At 45.3% G+C, this 21637-nt stretch overlaps 1 protein-coding gene across 5 annotated transcripts in view; it reads left to right on the top strand.

Annotated features, from left to right (window-relative positions):
• SLC38A3 (solute carrier family 38 member 3) overlaps nucleotides 1–21637 on the top strand; it is a 149161-nt gene that overhangs the window by 104465 nt on the left and 23059 nt on the right. For all 5 annotated transcript variants that reach the window (XM_033926665.1, XM_033926667.1, XM_033926662.1 and 2 more), the window contains 5 exons: nucleotides 222–303; nucleotides 879–961; nucleotides 10774–10832; nucleotides 11928–12104; nucleotides 16933–17012. In XM_033926665.1, the coding sequence (XP_033782556.1) occupies nucleotides 222–303; nucleotides 879–961; nucleotides 10774–10832; nucleotides 11928–12104; nucleotides 16933–17012 (481 nt within the window). The remainder of the gene's footprint in view (nucleotides 1–221; nucleotides 304–878; nucleotides 962–10773; nucleotides 10833–11927; nucleotides 12105–16932; nucleotides 17013–21637) is intronic.

Below are 21637 nucleotides of genomic sequence, written 5' to 3'. Positions count from 1 at the left end.
GCCAGATAAATCTACTGATCTGTTTGTTGGTGAGAAATAAATGGGGAGGAAACTTCTATGAGTAGGGCTGTTAGGGCACTGTTGAAGAACCTCACCTGGCCAGTGTTTGCAGAGCCTCAGTGGGAGGAAGCAGAGAGCAGCTCTGTGAAGTGTATAAGGATGATTTATTTTGACCTTTGGCAATTGAAAGGACCTAAAAATTGTGTCTTCCCTTCTTTCAGCTATGTCCAGTTATCTCTACATCATCAAATCAGAGTTACCTCTGGTCATCCAGACCTTCCTCAACCTTGAGAATAAGACATTGTAAGTTTTTAAGGCCTATTTAGGATCTACTTTATAACTCTTTCCTTCCATCTGCTGATATGTTTTTGCTCTGCAGTAGCCTCTCCTATCCCACATGTCAAGAAGTCAGGAAGTCCCTTTACTTAAAGTTCTAAGCATGAAGTGCAGTAGAATAAAGAAAACCATTAACAAACATTATCACATTGAAAAGGCCACTTGCCCTTCACTTCCTTGACAGTGAAATAAGCAAGTGAGAAAGAAAACCTGAGGAGCTGACTTACAAGAAAGACAAAGAAGGGTTTGAAGGTCAGAGGAGAGAATGGAAAAGGCCCTAGAGATGAGTTTAAGGACAAGGGGAAATGATGAGGACCACGGTGGGGGCAGAGGGTGTACAGAGAGATTTACAGGATGGGAGTGGAATATAGAAATGGGCTAAAATGAAGAGAGAGGAACCTGAAAGGAACAGAGAAGAATAACAGTATCAGAGTGATTGTCACACCCTCTTCGATTATGATCTGCTGTTAATTCTGTGAGTTGGCACTTCCTCACATCAGTGACTGGTCCTTGAAGATGAATTCTTTCTTCTTTGTTTACAGAGACTGGTATCTGAATGGAAACTACCTAGTGGTGATGGTTTCAACTGCAATTATTTTACCACTGGCAATGATGAAACAGCTTGGTGAGTATAGCCTTCCAGTAGAACTGGTGAATTAGTCAGGATTTAGAAAAGGTTTTAGTACAGAGACAGTTTTAGCCTCAGTCCTTGACCAGCTTCATGGCCTTTTTAGTAAAGGTACTAGTGCCTTAATTTTGCAATTGGATTTTAGTAGCACTTTTGATTTAAATGCAATCTACTCTCTGGAAAAGTGTGGTTTGTGATGGTAAATACTCTTACTCTTGGAGTAACCCATCTGGGGTACCGCAGGGCTCCCCACTATCTCCTATATTATTTAATATTTATGTATCATCTTTAGGACATCTATTGCAAAATATAAATTTTATCTTTTATATATATATATACTAGTCTTTAAGCCCGTTACATTAACGGGTGCTAGAATAGATATGTCTGTCTGTCTGTGTTTCTTTATCTCTCTCTCCTTGGCCTCTGTCTGTGTCCTTCTGTCTTCCCCCCAGAGCAAAGCTCTTTGCCCCAAGCACACCCCTCCCCCCAAAGCAGCCCCCTTTCCCTCTCCCTGTCTCTCCATGGCCCCTTCTGTCTTCCCCCCCAGAGCAAAGCTGTTTGCCCCAAGCACACCCCTCCCCCCAAAGCAGCCCCCTTTCCCTCTCCCTATCTCTCCATGGCCCCTTCTGTCTCCCCCCAGCACACCCCTCCCCTCAAAGCAGCCCCCTTTCCCTCTCCCCCTGGCCCCCTGTATTGATCCCCTTCTTACCCTCCCTCCATCCCAGCGTCTTCTGGCCTGCCCCTCTTCAAAGCAGCCTGTGATCGTGGTGGCCAGCTTTAGCGAACCTCGCAGGCCGCTCTCCAACTCGGTAGCACGTTCCCTCTGACGCGATCCCGTGCATAAAAATATTGGGAATCTTATTAGATTCCCAATTATCTATGGTAGAACATACAAATTCAGTGGTAAAGAAGTGCTTTTTTGCACTATGAAGACTAAAGACTATAAAAAACTACTTTGATCCTTTATCTTTCAGACTATTAGTGCAGGCATTGGTTTTATCCATATTGGATTATTGTAACATTGTCTATCTGGGAGCCCCAAAGAAAATCCTGAGAAAATTGAGGATAGTACAGAATACGGCTGTCCGACTGAAGAAAAATGACCTTATTAGTCCTTACTATCGACTGCTGCATTGGCTCCCTGTGTCATTCTCTAATTGAAGAGCCTGTATGCCAGGAAAAAATCTCTTCCAGAACACGGCTTACCTAAGTGTGGAAGCTGCCAAGCCTAAGAGACACAAGATGGAGTCACCTAAAGTGGACTCCACGCTGCCTAATGCAGCAGTTTCTTCTGATTTTGTTAATCTGATGTGGAGAGCTTATTTGGATGGCTGAGATCCCCTGGAGAGGTCTGGCAGTGACCCAGGAGCTGTGTGAGGGGGCTTCCAGAGCGGCTGGTCAGGATCTGGGCCTTTTGGACAGGCACTTGGAGTTTATCTGTATTCTTTTGCTGTCACAGAGTGAGCCTTCCCTGCTGGAAGAACGAGTATGCAAGATGCATTGGTGGCCTTTGACCAGGGGGATGAACCCACGGTTCAACGGCTGTTTAAACCCTCAGCTCTGTTAGAACTCATTACTGTCTCCCTGCGAGAGTCGCAGCTAGACTCCCAAAAGGCCCCATCCATTTCGTGCTCTATCCTGAGCGGAGTGAAAGCCCAGTCCACATCTTTTCTCTAGCATTCTGATATGAGTGTTTTAGTTATGGCACAGGATTCTCAGATGTTAGCTCAGCCCAAGGTGGATTCCTTAGTAGCACAAGTAACCAACCACATGTCTCTTCCCAGGTATGCAGGATCGCAAAATGGATGTAGTCCTGAAAAGTCAATTCAAAGCACTGGTAATCAAAGCGGCTGCAGTGGCCTCTTTTGTGGTACGCGCTTGTCATGTCAGGTAGTATAGGCTTACACTGGCGGAGAGCGAGACTTTACCCTAGCTTCTATTAAGAGGAGTGGATTATGCAGCCAGTGCCCTTTATGATGACATCAGAGTCATGAGCAAAGTCTCAGCTTATTCTATCTCATCCTGAAGAATGCTCTGGATCAGGCAATGGGCGGGAGATTCCACCTGCAAGCTTATGCTCAGCAGACTTCCTTTCAAGGTACAAATGTTAGCAAAGGGACTGGACAATCTTATGGCCAGCATGGCAGATCATTGGCTGAAGTCTCTACCTAACAGCAGACCACGGGCCTTGTGAGGATCCGGGTGGTCTCATTTTCATAGCTTCAAGCACTTTTGGCCATACTCAGGAGGAGTCTCATCTCAGAGATGCTATAAGGGATAAAGACAGAAATTTTCAAGACCTAGGCAGAACCAAGCGTCCAGTTCTCATCCTGCTTCAGCCTCCAAGAAAGGTCAATGACACCAGGACAGGAGCTGTTCCTCTGAAGATAGGGGGACGGCTCTCGGAGTATGCGAAGGCCTGGGCACAGATCTCATCAGAGGTGCTGGAGATCATTTGGAATGGTTACAAGTTTTAGTTCACCCATCCCTTGATCTGGTTTGTGGACTCCCTGGTGAGGTGAACAGAGAAAGCAAGCAAAGTCTTAGCAACAGTATAGAGTCTGGTAGAACGTCAGGACATAGAGTCCATGCTGCCTGAAGAATAGGGCAGTTCCCAAGAAAGGCTCAGAAGATTGGAGAGCCATACTGGCTCTCAACACTTGTCAACACAGCTCTGAATGTTCCATGCTTTCACATGGAAACAGTGCAGTCAGTCATCACAGCGTTCGCACCAGGGGAATTTTGGTTCCCCTAGACTTGACAGAAACCTACATGCATATTTCCATATTTCCAAAGCACAGGAAGTTCCTGAGATTCCATATCCTAGAGAAACATTATGAAGTTATTCAGAGTAATGAAGACACAGGGGGATTGTGAAGATCTGCAACGTGACATAATCAAACTCGAGAAATGGGTATCGACATGGCAAATGAGGTTCAATGTGGATAAGTGTAAAGTGATGCATGTAGGTAACAAAAATCTCATGCACGAATACAGGATGTCCGGGGCGGTACTTGAAGAGACCTCCCAGGAAAGGGACTTGGGAGTTCTGATCGACAAGTTGATGAAGCCATCCGCGCAATGCGCGGTAGCGGCGACAAAAAGGGCAAACAGAATGCTAGGAATGATTAAGAAGGGGATCACGAACAGATCGGAGAGGGTTATCATGCCGCTGTACTAGGCCATAGTGGACCCTCACCTGGAGTTCTGCGTCCAGCACTGGTCGCCGTACATGAAGAAGGATACAGTACTACTCAAAAGGGTCCAGAGAAGGGCGACTAAAATGGTTAAGGGGCTGGAGGAGTTGCCGTACAGCAAGAGATTGGAGAAACTGGGCCTCTTCTCCCTTGAAAAGAAGAGCCAGAGAGGGGACATAATCGAAACGTTCAAGATACTGAAGGGAATAGACTTAGTAGATAAGGACAGGTTGTTCACCCTCTGCAAGGTAGGGAGAACTAGAGGACACTCTAAAGTTGAAAGGGGATAGATTCCGTACAAACGTAAGGAAGGTCTTTTTCACCCAGAGAGTGGTGGAAAACTGGAACGCTCTTCCGGAGGCTGTTATAGGGGAAAACACCCTCCAGAGATTCAAGACAAAATTAGACAAGTTCCTGCTGGACAAGAACGGGCGCTGGTAAAGCTAGTCTCAGTTAGGGCACTGGACTTTGACCTATGGGCTGCCGTGTGAGTGGACTGCTGGGCACGATGGACCACTGGTCTGACTCAGCAGCGGCAATTCTTATGATGCTGCCGAGGGAAGGCACAAGGGGATGGGTGAGAGGGGAGAAAAGATGCTGCACAAGTGGAGGAGAGAAAGGAAAGAATAAGAATTGGGATGAAGGAGAGGAAGGGAGAGGTGATCATGTATATAAGTTTTGTACAATAAACCTTAAAGACCAAAAGCTTTTATGTTATGACATTTACATTTAATTTATATTAGTTCACACAAACACTCCATCCATCTGCCCTTGGTCCAGCCCCTCTGTCAAATTTAAGAACCCATTGTGGCCCACGAGTCAAAAAGTTTGCCCACCCCTGGTATTTGCCATAGAGCCTGTGTTGAAACTTCGGGGGGCATTTTTAGATTGAAATCAAACAATGCAAAATCAAGTGAACGCTATGGTTCATAAATACTTTTATGCTCTTCATAGTAACATAGTAAATAATGGCAGATAAAAACTCGAATAGTCCATCCAGTCTGCCATAAATTAATCATTTAATTTAAATGGTCCTTTTTCTTAGCTATTTCTAGGCCAGAAGCCCAGAGCTCTGCCTGGTAGTTTGCTTAGGTTCCATCCACTGGAGTCTCCATCAAAGCTGACTCCAGCCCATCTTAACCATCCCAGCCATTGAAACCCTCCCCAGCCCATCCTCAACTGAAAGTTCATCTATGGAACACAGACCTTGCAAGTCTGCCCAGTACTAGCCTTAGTTCCTTCAATGTATACCCATTATTTTCTGATTAGAGATCCTCTGTGTTCATCCCATGCTTGTTTGAACTCTGTCACCATTTTCTTCTCCACCACCTCCCTCGGGAGCGCATTCCACGCATCAACCACCTTCTCCATAAAGAAGAATTTCCTAACATTACTCTTGAATCTACCACCCCTCAACCTCAAATTATGTCCTCTGGTTTTACCATTTTCCTTTCTCTGGAAAAGATTTTGTTCTACGTTAATACCCTTCAAGTATTTGACCATCTGAATCATATCTCCCCTGTCTCTCCTTTCCTCTAGGGCAGGGGTGTCGAACTCAATCAAAGAAGGGGCCAAAATCTAAAATCCAGCCTAAATCGCGGGCCGAATGGTTTACTGAACAGTCATAAACTGACAATGTTAACCAGAAATGTGAATTTAAAATGAGTGGAACAATCTTTTCCTTAACAGTGCTGTTAACCAACTCACATGCTATCAAGCAAAACAGTAATATTGGTATCAAGCAAAACAGTAATATTGGAATGTACCTAAAATGCTCATTGTTTTGTTTTCTGGCTAGATGTCTGACACCGTTTTCCCCGTATCAATGAGTCAATGTTCGGTTTTATTTCTTGGGCTGTAGCAACCCGCAAAACAGCATGGAGTTTGTCATCGGTAATGCGTGATCTGTGCTTGTTTTTGTTCAGATTCATTATTGAAAACATCTGTTCACAAAGATAGGTGCTCCCGAACATGGATAGAATACGGGCAGCATGAAGTTGGAGCTCTGGCATTGAGTCAGGGGGCAGTAGAGGGTAGAAGTCCTCAATTTCAACATCCTGAAACCTTGATTTCAGGCCACTGTCAGACTGAAGCTCGATTATCTCCATCTGAAGGTGATGGGGCACATTGTTGACATCAACTGTAAAAGGATTGGCAAAGATGTCAAAGCCTGAGTGCTGTGTTCTAAAGTCAGAGAAGCGCCGCTCAAATTCACTTAGTAAACGGCTAACTTTGGTAGCCAGCCGACTGCAAGGAAAAGTACCAGAAATAGTGGTTGAGATACTCAAACAAATGGGAAAGTGGGCAAGATTGTCCTGTTCCAGTTGGGACTTCCATAGTTGAACTTTACGCTGGAATGCTGTGATCATGTCAGACATCTTCGTGATGACTTGTTTGCGTCTCTGCAGCTTCAGATAGCCTGTGGTCATTATGTCATTCATGTCCGGAACTTTTCCACACATAGCCTCTTGGTGGATAATGCAATGATAAGTAATCAAGGGTGTGTGGCAGTGACTTTTTTGCATTCTTTCCTTCATTAGTCCAACCAAGCCTTTCTTTTCTCCGCACATTGAAGGTACGCCATCGGTAGTTAGCCCCACCAACTTTTCCCAGGGTAATTTAAAATTATTTATAGATTTCTCCACAGCCTCAAATATATCTCTACCAGTCGTCGTCCCATGCATGGCAGCTACATCCAAAAGTTCCTCAGTGACAGAGAGGTCGGTCTTCGTAGCACGTATAAAGATGGACAGCTGCGCTGTATCAGTGTTGTCTGTGCTTTCATCGATAGCAAGTGAAAAAGCGAGATAACTGCATGCCTGTTCGGCCAGCTGTGATGATAGATTTCCTGAGAGTTCTTGAACTCTGTCTGCAATGGTGTTTCTTGACAAACTGACAGTTTGAAAACTCTGTATCTGGTCTGGGCATACTTTCTCACACACTTTTAGCATGCATTGCTTCAAAAAGGCACCCTCTGAAAAACACCTTGAAGTATGGGCAATTTCTTCAGCCACTATAAAGCTTGCTTTCACTGCAGCATCATTTTCCCTGTAGCCTTTGTAAACATTTGCTGCTGTGATTGTAGTTTGCCTTTTAGTTCGTTAACAATTTTATGCTTTTCTTCCAAAATATATTTGCCATACTTAACATTATGTTTGGTGTCAAAATGACGACGTATATTGTACTCTTTCATCACCGACACTGTCTCATAACACAATATACACACTGGTTTGCCCTCACTAAGCACAAACATGTATTCATTTTCCCATTTGTCATTAAATTGTCTGCCTTCACCATCAACTTTTCTTTTCCTGGACATTTTGGGATCAATATTGGCAGTAAAAGATGTAGTTTATTGGAAATCTGCGTTAGAATGAAAAAGTCAGTCAATAAATGCCTAGCTGGGTACAGATAGCAGATTCTGTTGCGATTTTTATGCCTACACTTTATGCCAGGAACTGGCAGCTTCTGCTGTGTATTTTTTATGCCCGCACACTCACTCTCTCCTCTGCTCTGCCACCCGCACAACCACATCGGATGCCGGACTATAGGTCACGCCTCCTGAATCTCGCGTGACTTGTTATCTATGCGCATGCGTAATACCGTATTTTCACGCATATAACACGCGCGTTATACATGTTTTTACAAACCGTGCATACCCTTGCGCGGTATACGCGTGAGCGCGTTGTACAAAATTTTTTTTACATAGTTCCCCCCCCCCCCGACGTCCGATTCACCCCAAGCAGGACCGCTCGCACGCACCTGCACCCCCACCCCGAAGGACCGCCGACTCCCCGACTCCCAACACGATCGGGGCAAGAGGGAGCTCAAGCCCTCTTGCCCCAGCCAACCGCGGCACCCCCGACACGATCGGGGCAAGAGGGAGCTCAAGCCCTCTTGCCCCCCCGACTCCCCGACACGATCGGGGCAAAAAGGAGCCCAAGCCCTCTTGCCCCGCCGATTCCCCAACTCCCCGACAATATCGGGCCAGGAGGGAACCCAAGTCCTCCTGGCCCTGGCGACCCCCCTCCGCTAGTTGTTCGGGCCAGGAGGGAGCCCAAACCCTCCTGACCTCGGCGACCTCCTACCCCCACCCCGCACTACATTACGGGCAGGAGGGATCCCAGGCCCTCCTGCCCTCGACGCAAACCCCCCTCCCCCCATCGACCGCCCCCCCCAAGAACCTCCGACCCCCCTGGCCGACCCCCACGACACCCCCACCCCCACCCCCCTTCCCCGTACCTTTCTGTAGTTGGCCGGACAGACCGGAGCCAAACCCGCCTGTCCGGCAGGCAGCCAACGATGGAATGAGGCCGGATTGGCCCATCCGTCTCAAAGCTCCGCCTACTGGTGGGACCTAAGGCTCCCGGGTCTATTCTGATTGGCCCAGGCGCCTTAGGCCCCACCAGTAGGCGGAGCTTTGAGACGGATGGGCCAATCCGGCCTCATTCCGTCGTTGGCTGCCTGCCGGACAGGCGGGTTTGGCTCCCGTCTGTCCGGCCAACTACAGAAAGGTATGGGGAAGGGGGGTGGGGGTGTCGTGGGGGTCGGCCAGGGGGGTCGCGGGTCGGCTGGGAGGGGCGGTCGGAGGTTCTTGGGGGGGGCGGTCGATGGGGGGAGATAGATAGCAAGTACGGCCGGCGAGATCACAAGCCTCCTATGTCACCGCGCGTCATTGTGATGGAACGCAGTGGCGTGCAGTGATGACAGCGCGGTGCGGGCCACATTGCAAGGCCTGGCGGGCCGGATTTGGCCCGCGGGCCTTGTGTTTGACACATGTGCTCTAGGGTATACATAATCAGGGCTTCCAATCTCTCCTCATACGTCTTCTGGCGCAAGCCTCCTATCATTTCGTCACCCTCCTCTGGACCGCTTCAAGTCTTCTTACGTCCTTCGCCAGATATGGTCTCCAAAACTGAACACAATACTCCAAGTGGGACTTCAACAAAGACCTGTACAGGGGCATCAACACTTTCTTTCTTCTACTGGTTATGCCTCTCTTTATAGAGCCCAGCATCCTTCTGGCAGTAGCCACCGGCTTGTCACACTGTTTTTTCACCTTTAGATCTTCAGACACTATCGCCCCAAGGTCCCTCTCCCTGTCCCTGCATATCAGCCTCTCCCCTCCCAACATCTACGGTTCCTTCCGATTATTAATCTCCAAATGCATTACTGCATTTCTTTGCATGGAATTTTAGTTGCCAGATATTACACCATTCCTCTGATTTTTGCAGATCTTTTCTCATGTTTTCCACTCCCTCCTTAGCGTCTACTCTGTTACAAATCTTGTGGCAAACTTTTCCTTCTAATCCTTCGGCAATGTCGCTCACAAACATATTGAACAGGATTAGCCCCAGCACCTTTCACTCCTCCGAGCAAATTCCATTAACCACCACCCTCTGGCATCTGTCTGCCAACCAGTTTCTAATCCAGTTCACCACTTTAGGTTCAACTTCAGTCCGTCAACTTTAAGAGCCTTCTATGAGAAACTGTGTCAAAGGTTTTGCTGAAATCTAAGTATATCTAGCATATGCCCTTGATCCAATTCTCCGGTCACCCAATCAAAAAATTAAATGATTTGTTTGGCATGATTTACCTTTACTGAAACCATGTTGTCTCGGATCCTGTAACCCATTAGATTCTAGGAATTCACTATCCTTTCTTTCACAATGCTTCCATGATTTTTCCAATAACCGAAGTGAGGCTTACCAGTCTGTAGTTTCCTACTTCATCTCTGTGACAACTTTTGTGAATTGACACCACATCCCCTCTTCTCCAATTCCCAGGAACCACCCCCTGTCTCAAGAGACTTGTTGATCAAATCTTTAATAGGACCCACCAGAACCTCTCTGAGCTCCCTCAATATCCTGGGATGGATCCCATTGCTTTGTAGAGAGAGTTTTTACAGTTTGGGTTTTCTGGCCTCTTAACTTGAGTCTTTAGAAGAAACTCAGTTTGTGAGAGAAGCTAAAGTAAATGTTACCTCTGCATAGGGACTATGCAAAACATTCCTGGCTTCCTGCAAATTTTCTCGAGCTGCGGCACACTAAAAGCAGTAGCCGCAGCTCAAGGCGTCTGGAAGTACGTGGGCGTTGCCGTAATGAAGTCACGCGCATGAGTGGTGTCCTCACGTCCACACATGGGCCCTGAGATGCCAGTGAGGGGTGCCAGCAGGGAAGAGGGCCAGTGAGAAGGAGAGATGCTGGCACCAGCTGATTGCCTACATGTGCCTCTCGCCTCCTGTAGGCAGTCAGCTGGTGCCGGCACACCTGAAATCTCAGGAGACACACTAGAGTGCCATGGCACACAGTTTGCGATACACTGCCCTAAGTAAAGGATGTGCCAATAAAATGTATAGACTTTGTGAGGAAGCACTGCTGTAAGATCAAACTGCAAGTGTTCATGCGTGTTCTAAATTGATATTAAGGAACATGGAGTCCAGGCTGCAAGCCCAAAGAGTTAAACTGCTCAACTGTGGCAGTAAGCACATGGGAATGCGTACTGCTGCTTGCCATAATGAGGTACGGGGGACAGAGAAATACCTACTGCATCTGAATGGACCCCACCTGGCTTCTCTGTGGGATATAACATGATGTCGACTTTGCATTACAGGATACCTGGGTTATGCAAGTGGATTTTCTCTGAGCTGCATGGTATTTTTTCTTTCGTCAGTAAGTATGAAAATTCGAAAGCAATAGAACACGTTTAATATTATTAGCTTACTGGTCCTATTGGAGCTGAGGTAGCGTCACGCCCTGTTCTGCCCCCAGCCCGCCCCCTCAACCTGGTCACTTGTTGGGAGGGCCACCTGGAAAACTGGGCAAAGTGCTGGGTTTTGAAATGCTGTCCGGACCCAAGGACGTGTCCAGGGAAATCCGGACGTCTGGCTGAGGCATATTATTGTACGTAGAGCTTTTCAGTCTATTGAGGTTCTTGGTGCAGAGCACTTCCTCCTATATTTTCTGGGCAGGATCTGTTATGTTGCTGTTGTATTGCGTGTTTACACGTTAATCTGTAGTGTACATACAATTCAGGGCAGTTGTATGGTGGAATCTATGAAATGGAAAGTGAAAGGGAGTGGGCAGTGACGTAGTGAGGGTAGGAGGTGCCCAGGCAGTGGCGCCCTCCTCTCCCGCTCCTTCCCCACTTCCCATGCCACTCCTCCCTCCCCCATACCTCATTAAATGTTTGTCAGCACAAGCAGCTGCTCACGCCAGCTTTGGCTTTTCCTCTGATGTCACTACCTGGTCCTGCGTCCCAGAAGTGATTTCAGAGACGAGCAACAGGCCTGAGAAGTTGCTCGCACTGGCAAAGATTAAAAAGATGTACAAGGGTGGGGGAAGGGAGGGGCAAATAGGGAGGGGGGTGCCAGGGCTCCCACCAAGACGGCACCCGGGGCAGTCTGCTCCCTCGCCTCCCCCCAGTGGGGAACTTCACTGCTAGGGGATGATAAAGTACATTTTCCTGTACTTTTATGAATCCGGGTACCGTTTTGCACTTTGGCATGTGCCCCTTGTTAGAAGTTAAAAGGGGAGATCACTCATTGCTAGGTTAATTTGAGAGTTTTGACTGTCATTCATAGAATGTTAATTTGTAGTGTCGACATTATGAGCACAAGGGACTTATGCTTACAGTTCCACGGATCATGTGTAGGTGTTTGTTTGGAGTATGATGGATGCTTGTTTCAGCGAAATCTGTATATAACATTTTGGATATTGCCCTGCAGCTGAAGAGAAACTTGCCAATGTTTGTCATTTCTCCCATAGGTGATCTATAAAAAATTCCAGATTCCTTGCCCCCTCCCTGACTTCTCCTTCAACAAGACGATAATTGGAAACTATAGCTTGCTATATGAAAATACGATCAGTTACCACAATGGGCATTCAATGGAGGACTCTGAGGGAAGTTTGTGTAGTCCCAGGATGTTCACACTTAACACTCAGGTAAGTGTTGGATTCTTGGCCTTTTCCTCATTCCCTTACACTTTCCCTCTTAAATGACTTAAGTTCTTCCATTAAGTCTATTTCTTTTTGTATATACAGTAAATTTTCAGTTTTACGGCACCCATGGGGATTGGATAGATGCCGGAGAAATGTAGTTTCTGGTTGCTTGAATGTTACTATTAAAAATATTTTTTGTCTCCCTTTCCACCTCACCTTTCTGATCTGAGTCGCTGTCTTTTCCTCTCTCTGTCATTCCCAACCCCCCCCTTGTAGGTCCAGCATCTGTTCCTCCTTTCCCATTCTCCTTTCTGATTTGGGGCACTGTATTCCCCCCCTTTTCTCCCTCCCCCACTTATGGGTCCTGCATCCATCCATCCATCTCCCCTCTCCTGTCCTTCACCCTGCAGATCCAGCATCCATGTCCCTTCCTCCCTCCACATACACTTCTAGTCTCCCTCCCTGCCCCGGGTCTGCCCTCCCTCCCTTCACATGGGTCTGGTCTCCGATGGACCCCCCTCCTCACCTGCAGTTCTCCCAAGCAGCAGCATTCAGTCAGCAGAGGCAGCGCTTAAATGGGCTGCTTGTTTCCAGCCCCGGCAGGGCCTTTCCTCTGTTGCTGCTTCGGGGACTGGAGAGAGATGGGAGCAGGGGTGTTATCGGGTCAAGACCAGCTGCCACTACTGCTTCAGGGGCTAGAGGGGGGCCAATTGTAATTTTTGCCAGCGATTTTATTTTTTTCTGGTTGGTTGAGAGTTCCAGTTGGTTGAGTACAGGTTAACTGGGACTCTACTGCATCCGAGACAAGCCTGGTGAGAAAGGAATCTGTTAATATTCTTTAACAAGCTCCCAATTAGCTCACTAATGCTCGGCTTCCTTCTTTATAGCATCCCAGATGACAAAATAAAGGGTTTCTAGTCTAGTCCCTCCAGTCCTTGGGCAAAAGGCATTTTGTATGGATAGTATAACAAAGGGTTTCTATCTAGGAAAATGTGATATCAGGTCCACATAGTTCCATATAAAAATCCCTGTACAAGCAAATGCATGAAACACGTCACATTGAACTCAAGTATAGACCACGTACACACTCAAAAGAAGCTGAGCAGACTCCAAACTATGGAGTTTTATTAAAGATTAGGAAACATCTGAAAATCTGGCTTTGGGAGGATGGGTTTAGTTTGAGAATGTTTTAAAAAAAATTTTGTTGTTTTATCTGCCACTGTATATTTCTGTGTACTGCTATGTAATATTTCCATATATTTTGGTTGTTCTTTGCTTTTTGTATTATTTGACTCTCTTTTATGCTTTAAATTCCTGTGAAGTATAAGTGGCATATAAATAGCTGTTTAATTTATAGAAAATTATTTGGGCCACAATTTCATCATTTGGGTAGTGGTGGGAGGGTGTATTAGCCACTCTGTAAATCAAGGAAAGAAAACATAAAGTTGGTATTTACTGTAATTCTTGCTGACATAATATCAAAGGCCCCTGGCAGGGATGTAGGTGGCCACAGGGTTTGAGGTCCCTTTGGTAAAAAATTTCTCAAATCAAGTTTAATGGCAAGACAATTTAACAGCTCTTCACCTTGAGAACTAACAACGATTTCAAACACGGACAAAAAATGACAAGGCACAAGATATTACCAGGATAGGACTAGAATTCAGGAACTTGGAACAGCAGCTAGGAACCAGACTCTATACACAAGACATACAGAACGGGAAGCCCGAAAGAAGGAGCGATGAGGCAACCACAAAGAAGCCAAGAGACAGGGCAGAAATACCCCATCCGCACACCATAAGAGGAAAGGTGACTGAGAAGAAAAAGAAGCAACCAAGAAATGTTAAGAGGTTTTTGTGGGGGGGGTTTTCCAAAAATTTTTTATTGAATATACCAAAATACACAGGCCTCAAACAGAACACAACAGAATATATAATAAGCAAATGCATCAAAAGCATCACATAAAACAGTTGTGAACTATATCAATAATAGTTTCAAATTGAATAAAATTTTGATTAAAATGCATTATCATATATTACATTAGTGACTTTTATTCTGCCATTACCTTGCGGTTCAAGGCGGATTACATAAGAGGTTATCTGGCCATTTCCAGAAGAGTTACATAGTTGAGCGGGTTACTTCGGGAGATTGAAATGCTTCCTGCGGAGTTAGTTTGTCTTGATGGATTTCTTGACTAGCAGGGTTTTTATTTCTTTTCTGGAACTTTTGTAGTTTGGTGTCGTAATCAGTAGATTGGAGAGTTGGTGGTCAAGTTTCGCTGCCTGCGTGGCCAGTAGGCCATCGTACATTTTTTTGCGTTTGACGTCTCTGATTGGGGAGTGCATGAATGATGTCTAGGTTCTCCTTTACCTGGTTGTGGTAGTTCGGGTAGGCTGGGCTGTCTCCATTCATGGCTTTAAATAATAGTAAAATTTGAGTTGTATTTTTGCTTGTATTGGGAGCCAGTGTGAGTCAAGTTATGCAGCATTGATGTGGTCGTATTTCTTCAGCAAATAGATCAGTCTCAGGGCTGTGTTTTGTACTATTTGTAATTGTTTTATTATGACTGCGGGGCAGGGGAGATAGAGGATGTTGCAGTAGTCTAAAAGGACTAGGGATTGAACCATGAGCTGGAATTGTATTCTGTCGAAGAATTTTCGGATTTGCCTTACGTTTCGCATGACCGCAAATGATTTCTGTATTGTTTTGTTGATTTGTGGTTGCATACTGAAACATAGACTAGTACACGATGACAGGAACAAAAGGAAAGGGGGAAGAACTACAATGCATAAGGAAATAACATTAGGTTAAAACACTTGTAATTTGGTGATCTTGTAGCTTTTACCGTTCAAATACATCTGTAAAAAGAAAGCATTTAAGATTGCCTTTAAATCTATCTAGATTAGTCTCTTCTTTCAGGTGAGAGGGCAGCGAGTTCCATAAGTCAGGAACCCTCACAGAAAAGATTCCCCCCCAAGACAAAGGAAGGCTCTCAAGTCCCCAAATGCAAAACAAACAATGTTCCCAGCACAAGAGTGTCATGTGGTCCCCCCCCAAGTCATCTCAACGTAAACCTTTGTTTCCCAAGCTAAGTAGTTCTAGATCTTATGGTAAGCTCTAATGGCCATCAACTTAGACAGAAGATGCAGGTAGTCTAACCTACTGTGAACTCTGCATATCCGGCATAAATGCAAAGCGAATAAGTCTTCTGGCTTTGCAAATCCAGGAACTGGAGCATTAAGCTAGCAGCACTCAATCAACACTTTTCCTAACTCTTGCCAATATAGTTGTATAACTGGACAATACCACCACACATGACAGAAATCTCCCCCTCTGCCCACAATTGCACCAACATAAAGCTGATCCCATCCCATATATCTGATGTCATTTAAATGCGGTATAATACCAGCGATAGCACATCTTGTACCCATTTTCAATATAAGCAGAAGACACGGAAGCTTTAAATAAAAACTTATAGAGCAAGTGCCAAGACAACTGCGGGAGACAACTCCCCAAATCACCTTCCCATTGCGCCCTATAAGGGTCAGCAGGGGATGCCTGGTCTAAAAGGTCTTGATATAGTCATGAAATGCCCCCTGCCCTGTGCCAGCAAGTAGAGCCCTTTCCAATTTTGTTTCCCCCAAACCTAGATGCCAAAATGCCCCCTTATATAAAAAGGTTCGGAGTTGCATGTAATAGAAAGAATCGCTACTTAATAACCCAAACTCCTCCTGAAGCTGTTCAAAAGATCGCATCTGAAAACCTAACCACACCTGGCCCAGCATACGGAGACCCGAGTGAACCCATTGATGTCAGAAGGGCTCTGCACCTCCGGGTAGAAATCCTGAAGTCAGATAGATAGGTGTCTGGGCAAAGTATACTCTGATCTGGAAACATCTGTCTCCGCAGCTGATGCCAGACGTGTAAAGTGGCCCACAGGAAGGGGTTAGAGGCACCGAGAGAGCTCCGCAATATACCTGTCGGCGCCCAGGGAAGCTTCCATGAAGAAATGCTAGGTAAACATTTCTGAGCAATCTGAATCCATGGGTGGTCTAAAGAGGTACACCAGGCCGCAATTTCCTGTAATTTAGACGCTTGGTAGTAAAGTAGAAAGGCACTCCCATACCCCTCCTGGAGCTTAGCTTGATACAAGACGAAACAGTGCACTCTTGGTGGTCTCTTAGACCAAATAAAGGCAAAGACCTTCCGATTGAGCTAATGAAAAAGCTACCCGGGAGAGAGATTGGGAGAGCTGTAAAGAGGCATCATTTTAATTACAGCCCTCCCAATTATCTAATTCCTTGAATAAACCATGTAAGAGACCTGGGTAATTAGCATCATATAAATGTTGTGGCCGGGCATGGCCCAGCCAGCTGGACAAAACCTCACCTGGGCCCCCCGGTAAAGGTTTTTGCACCTAGTATTTCATTTTAGCCCCCAGGGTCACAGAATATACTTGAAAAATGCAGATATTTCATTGAATGTTTTTGTGGAATTTATACAATGTCAGACAAACATGTTTAATTTGTAAAACCTGATCAACTTTCTAAGCGATGCATGGTTTTTGAAAGAACTATCTAATGTGAATAAAAGGACTAGTGCAGTAAAAGGCAAAGTAATTGTAAAACAAGCCGAGAAGAATGTTCTGACTCCAGCATCAAAAAACAAGAGAAACCTGTAAAAGTGGGAGACTAGCTCAAAAACCTGTGTATAAAAATGGCAAAGTATGACGTGGCCATCTCGATATTATTTTATGTATTTTTACTGATATATTTATGAGCATATTAATATAGAGTCCAACACTGAGTGTTCCATGTTTGTCATTCATTTTCAGACTGCATATACTATCCCTATTATGGCGTTTGCGTTCGTTTGTCACCCAGAGGTCCTTCCCATTTATACAGAATTGAAGAAGTAAGTCGTAATGAACTTTCTGTCTGAGCTTGTCTCATATCCATTGGTTTTCTTCAAGGCTAGCTTTTAGTTGCAGTAGTCTTCTTTGCTGAAACTGAGGTTACTACAACCAGCACTCATCCAGTCCAAGCAATTATGCCACCCAGGGCTGGCGCAAGGGTATTACTTACCCTCTACACTCCATTGCAGTCCCTCTGGTCATTAAACGACCATAATTATTCCCATCTTCTGCTCAGGCAAGATGGGAAAATAAGGTCTTTTGCCCCTTGACTTTGAAATAATCTATGAAACAATTTAAAACTAACCTAAAGATTATTTATTTTTTCAAGCTTTTATATTGCATTAACTTGTATACCTTCCTCCCATCCCCCTGTGCAGCAGAACCCCACCGACTGCCTGAGGTGAAGTATGAGAGGGTACTCCCTACCCCATATGCCTTTATTTGCTCAAAAAGGCAAAATCCCCCCTCCCCCCAAGATCCTCTGGATCTCCTTTCTCGATAGGCTATTGTAAGCCCTCACTTCAATCTGCTCTCCTGTTTCCTGCCAGGACCCAGACCCTTCATTTACCTTAAAGGTCACCAGCAGTAGTAGCAGGTCACATAGGCCACCTTGCCACTGGCCTCGGAGTCCTCTCTGTACTGTAACCCATTTCCTTTTTCCTCAGGGGCATCTTGCAGTACAGAGAAGACTTTGAGGCCGACATCAGGGCAGCTTGTGTGAACTGCTTCTACCGCGGGTGACCTTTAAAAGGTAAATGAATGTATTCTTGGGGGGAGGGGAAGATGCAAAGGGAGATGCCGTACCACAGATGGGCAGGGAGCTAGAAAGAGAGGTCATCTGAGAGGGGAGGCAGGACATGCTCTGATGCAGCTGGAAAGAGCACAGAGAGGACAGCAGGCAAGGAAAGAGCAGAGAGCAACAAAGTGCCATATATAGAGAGTGTGTTGTCTCTCGTTTCTTCTATCTGCTCACCACTTTGTTAGGGCTGTTCTGCTGAAATACTGTTCCCTGAGGAGTGCCGCCTGAAGTCTCTACCTCAAGTAGCCTAATTATAGGGCCACCTTAAGTAGAATATTTCACTTTAGAATATCCTTACTGGGTCAGAGCAATGGTCCATCAAGCCCAGTAGCCCGTTCTCACGGTGGCCAATCCAGGTCACTAGTACCTGGCCAAAACCCAAGGAGTAGCAATATTTTATGCTGCTGATACAGGGCAAGCAGTGGCTTCCCCCGTGTCTTTCTCAATAATAGACTATGGACTTTTCCTCCAGGAACTTGTCCAAACCTTTTTTAAAACCAGCTATGCTATCTGCTCTTACCACATCCTCTGGCAACGCGTTCCAGAGCTTAACTATTCTCTGAGTGAACTCTGATTTCAAATCAATGATAGCAACACAGTTTCTCTACTACCAAACACCATGTGATGTTGGACAAAACCTTGTAAATAGACCCTCACAAGCACCAAGTTAAGAGCTCAAACTGCATCAACCCTACCTATGAAAAGGTAGCATTGCAAATGATGTAGAATACCAACACCCCCCTAGGGATCAGAGCTTTGGGTCTTTTATTAAGCATAACGGTGAAGAAGGACCACTACAGATTCCTATATGGACCTACCTATCAATTGAATCCCTTATCCCTGTTACACAAGGGAAACACAGGCCGGCTCTTAGCAAAAAATAAGGTATGTGTGTATATACACGATTAAGTCACATTATTATGACCTCCTGCTAATATCCAGAATAACCACCTCTGGCAGCACGAGAGCAACTCAGTGAGAGCGACTCAGTAAAATGCTGGCTGGCTGCTAGAGGTATCTGGAGCTATGCAGATTGCAGTGCATCTGACAATTGCTGATGGGTGCGTGATGGTGGATCCAGTTGTCGAACTGCTGTGGTTCTCCAGCTCGTGGGCCGTGCAGGTAGCGATCTTGCGGGGGCTCAGCCTGCGGCTCACCCGGTCCTGAGCGGGGGTCACCAGATGGTACTTAGCCAGGGGCCCGCGAGGAAGGTGGTGGGGCTTGTAGTAGAAGATATTGCACAAGTAAAGCTTAACGCGGTATAAACAGGCCTTTTCTTTACAGCTCTAATACTATTGCATTAATTTTTTTGCATCTAAAAAGGTTCAAAGCTGCTCTGGCTCAGCAAATACATATTTTATCTGATATTTACATGGATAGGATAACAAGAAATTGTCCCATTTTTACAGCTTCTTCCCTCACAACTAGAAACAACTTTCTGCGGTCCTGTGTTATTTTTGTAACATCTGGGAAAGTTCTAATTTTTTGTCCCATAAACACTATGGGGAAATCGAAAAAAGGCCTTCATAATTAAATTCAAAAACCAGTACAATAGAAACATAGAATATGACGGCAGAAAAGGGCCAGCGGCCCAACAAGTCTGCCCACTCTAAGGACCCTCCACCCTAAGCACTTCCTCGAAGTAAACCCACATGCTTATCCTATTTATTCTTAAAATCGAGCACGTTGTTTGCCTCAATTACCTGACGTGGAAGATCATTCCAACGATCACCGTTTCAGTGAAGAAATACTTCCTAGTGTTGCTATGAAATCTCCCACCCCTGAGATTCAACAGATGCTCTCTTGTTGCCGTAGGTCCAATGTTCCTCGGTATTCAATTTCCTCCTTAGAATTTTCTAATAAGATGCACACAGTTTGTATACAGCACAGACAACTGAAGAGCAGACCTTCAGAGCCCTATGCAAGTGTCCCCCTGATAGTCATAACAGCATGAACACAATACAGATAGCTGGAAAGCAGATTTTCAGCAGTCTCATGCGACCATCACACATCTAGAAGTTGTAAGAATGTGATACACAAGTATGACAAATGATACATGTAGAGAATGAATGGAATAGGTAGCTGAAGGCAGTAGAGAAGGTGCTGCAGGGCAGGAATGAGGTGCATTGGCAGAGGGATCTCTTTGTGTGAGGGTCTCAGAACTGGAACAGCAGAGCAGAAAGGAGGTGCGTTGGCAGAGCAAGTATACTAGAATAGGAGGAGAGAAGGTCTTGGCACTGGTGATGTTACAGGGCAAGAGCGAGGTCCATTAATAGAGCTCTGCGTTGGGGGTGGAGGGAGGCTCCATTCACATATCACTTGCCCCTAAGCTGATTTTTAACTGCCTTCTCTCCCTGCTCTACTCTTTATTCCTCCCAGCATGGTATGAGCTCTCACTCCTATTAGAGTTTTTAATCTGCTTTTATCAGTTTCTGGAGCTAGTAGACCCTGTGCGACTCTGGAGTCCTGTACGGTTCAGAGTTATTGTTTATTCTGAACTTATCTGTAATAGAAGTCGAAGGGGTTCACAAATTAAAATTTTAAAACCAAATCAAGGGGGTTGGGAACTCCTCTCCAATTAACCATAGTGCAGGTTAAAGCCTGCGCAGGAGAAAGCAGATGCAGCTCTCTCTTTAAAGTCATGGCAAAAGACACCTCTAGACACAGATCACTCATCTGAAATCCATCCCTGGCCGTTGCCCAGAGTCACTGCTGTCAGACAGAGGAGGAATGAGAGCTGTGCCAAAAGACCTGAGATGACATTTCAAGTCTTCTACTTTTCATATCAAAAAAGCTGAGTTATCGATGTGAGCTATGCAGACCTTTGCAGGTAAAGTGACACTTTTATCAAGTGGAATTTATATTTCCTCTGTCACACATACACAAATCTCAATGACTTGGGGCCTCTTCTATCAAACTGCAGTAGCAGTTCTAAGCGCAGAGAGCCACGCTAAATGGCCTGCGCTGCTCCCGACACTCATAGGAACTCTTTGGCCTCCTTTTATGAAACTGTGATAACAGTTTTGAGCACGGGGAGCCGCGGTGAATGGCCCACGCTGCTCGTGATGCTAATAGAGTACATATGAATATCGGGAGCAGCACAGCCATTCAGCGCAGCTCACCATGCTACAAACTGCTAGCGCAGTTTAATAGAAGAGAGGGTGAGTGCAAGGCAATACAGAAAACATCCACAAATACATAGCAAAATAAAATAAAAATCAACCTGTACATAAATTGTGGGCGAGAAAATAAACATACAATTGAAATAAGCTGGAACTGATGGGGAAAATATATGTATAATAGTAATGTAATAATATCGCCATCTGGTGGAAATGGTAAAAAAAAGACAGTGAATGTGAATAGGCTGAAATGTAAAAGATACTGTATTTCTAATACAATGGCGCCATCTGGTGGAAACCATCACAAAGGATAATGAATGGACTGCAAGTGAAAAAAAGATTTATTAAATAAATAAATGTTTAAAACAGTTGTAATATGTAATGTTTAAAAAAGACAATATAATAAATACCAGCATTCAGACCATAATAGTGAAGGGTATTAAGCTGATAACTGAGTCTCTTTTCTTCCTTATGTAAAATATTGTTGATGTTGCCTGGTCACCATTCATGCTTTAAAGGCAAGGCTTACTATTGCCCATACGAGAAACAGGAATCTATGTGAGATCGTGATGCCATCTATTTTACCTGACACTCAGCTACTTGCACACACTGGCCAATGAGCCTACGGTTGCTGCTCTGTCTGCAAACATGTGGTATGCATTGATTCCTTCACAGATCCACATACTAATAAAGGTTTCAATATACT

Source organism: Geotrypetes seraphini, chromosome 17 (assembly GCF_902459505.1).
Source record: "Geotrypetes seraphini chromosome 17, aGeoSer1.1, whole genome shotgun sequence".
NCBI lineage: Eukaryota > Metazoa > Chordata > Amphibia > Gymnophiona > Dermophiidae > Geotrypetes > Geotrypetes seraphini.
Note: the sequence above shows the minus strand (reverse complement) of the source record. Positions and strands in the feature narration are given on the sequence as shown.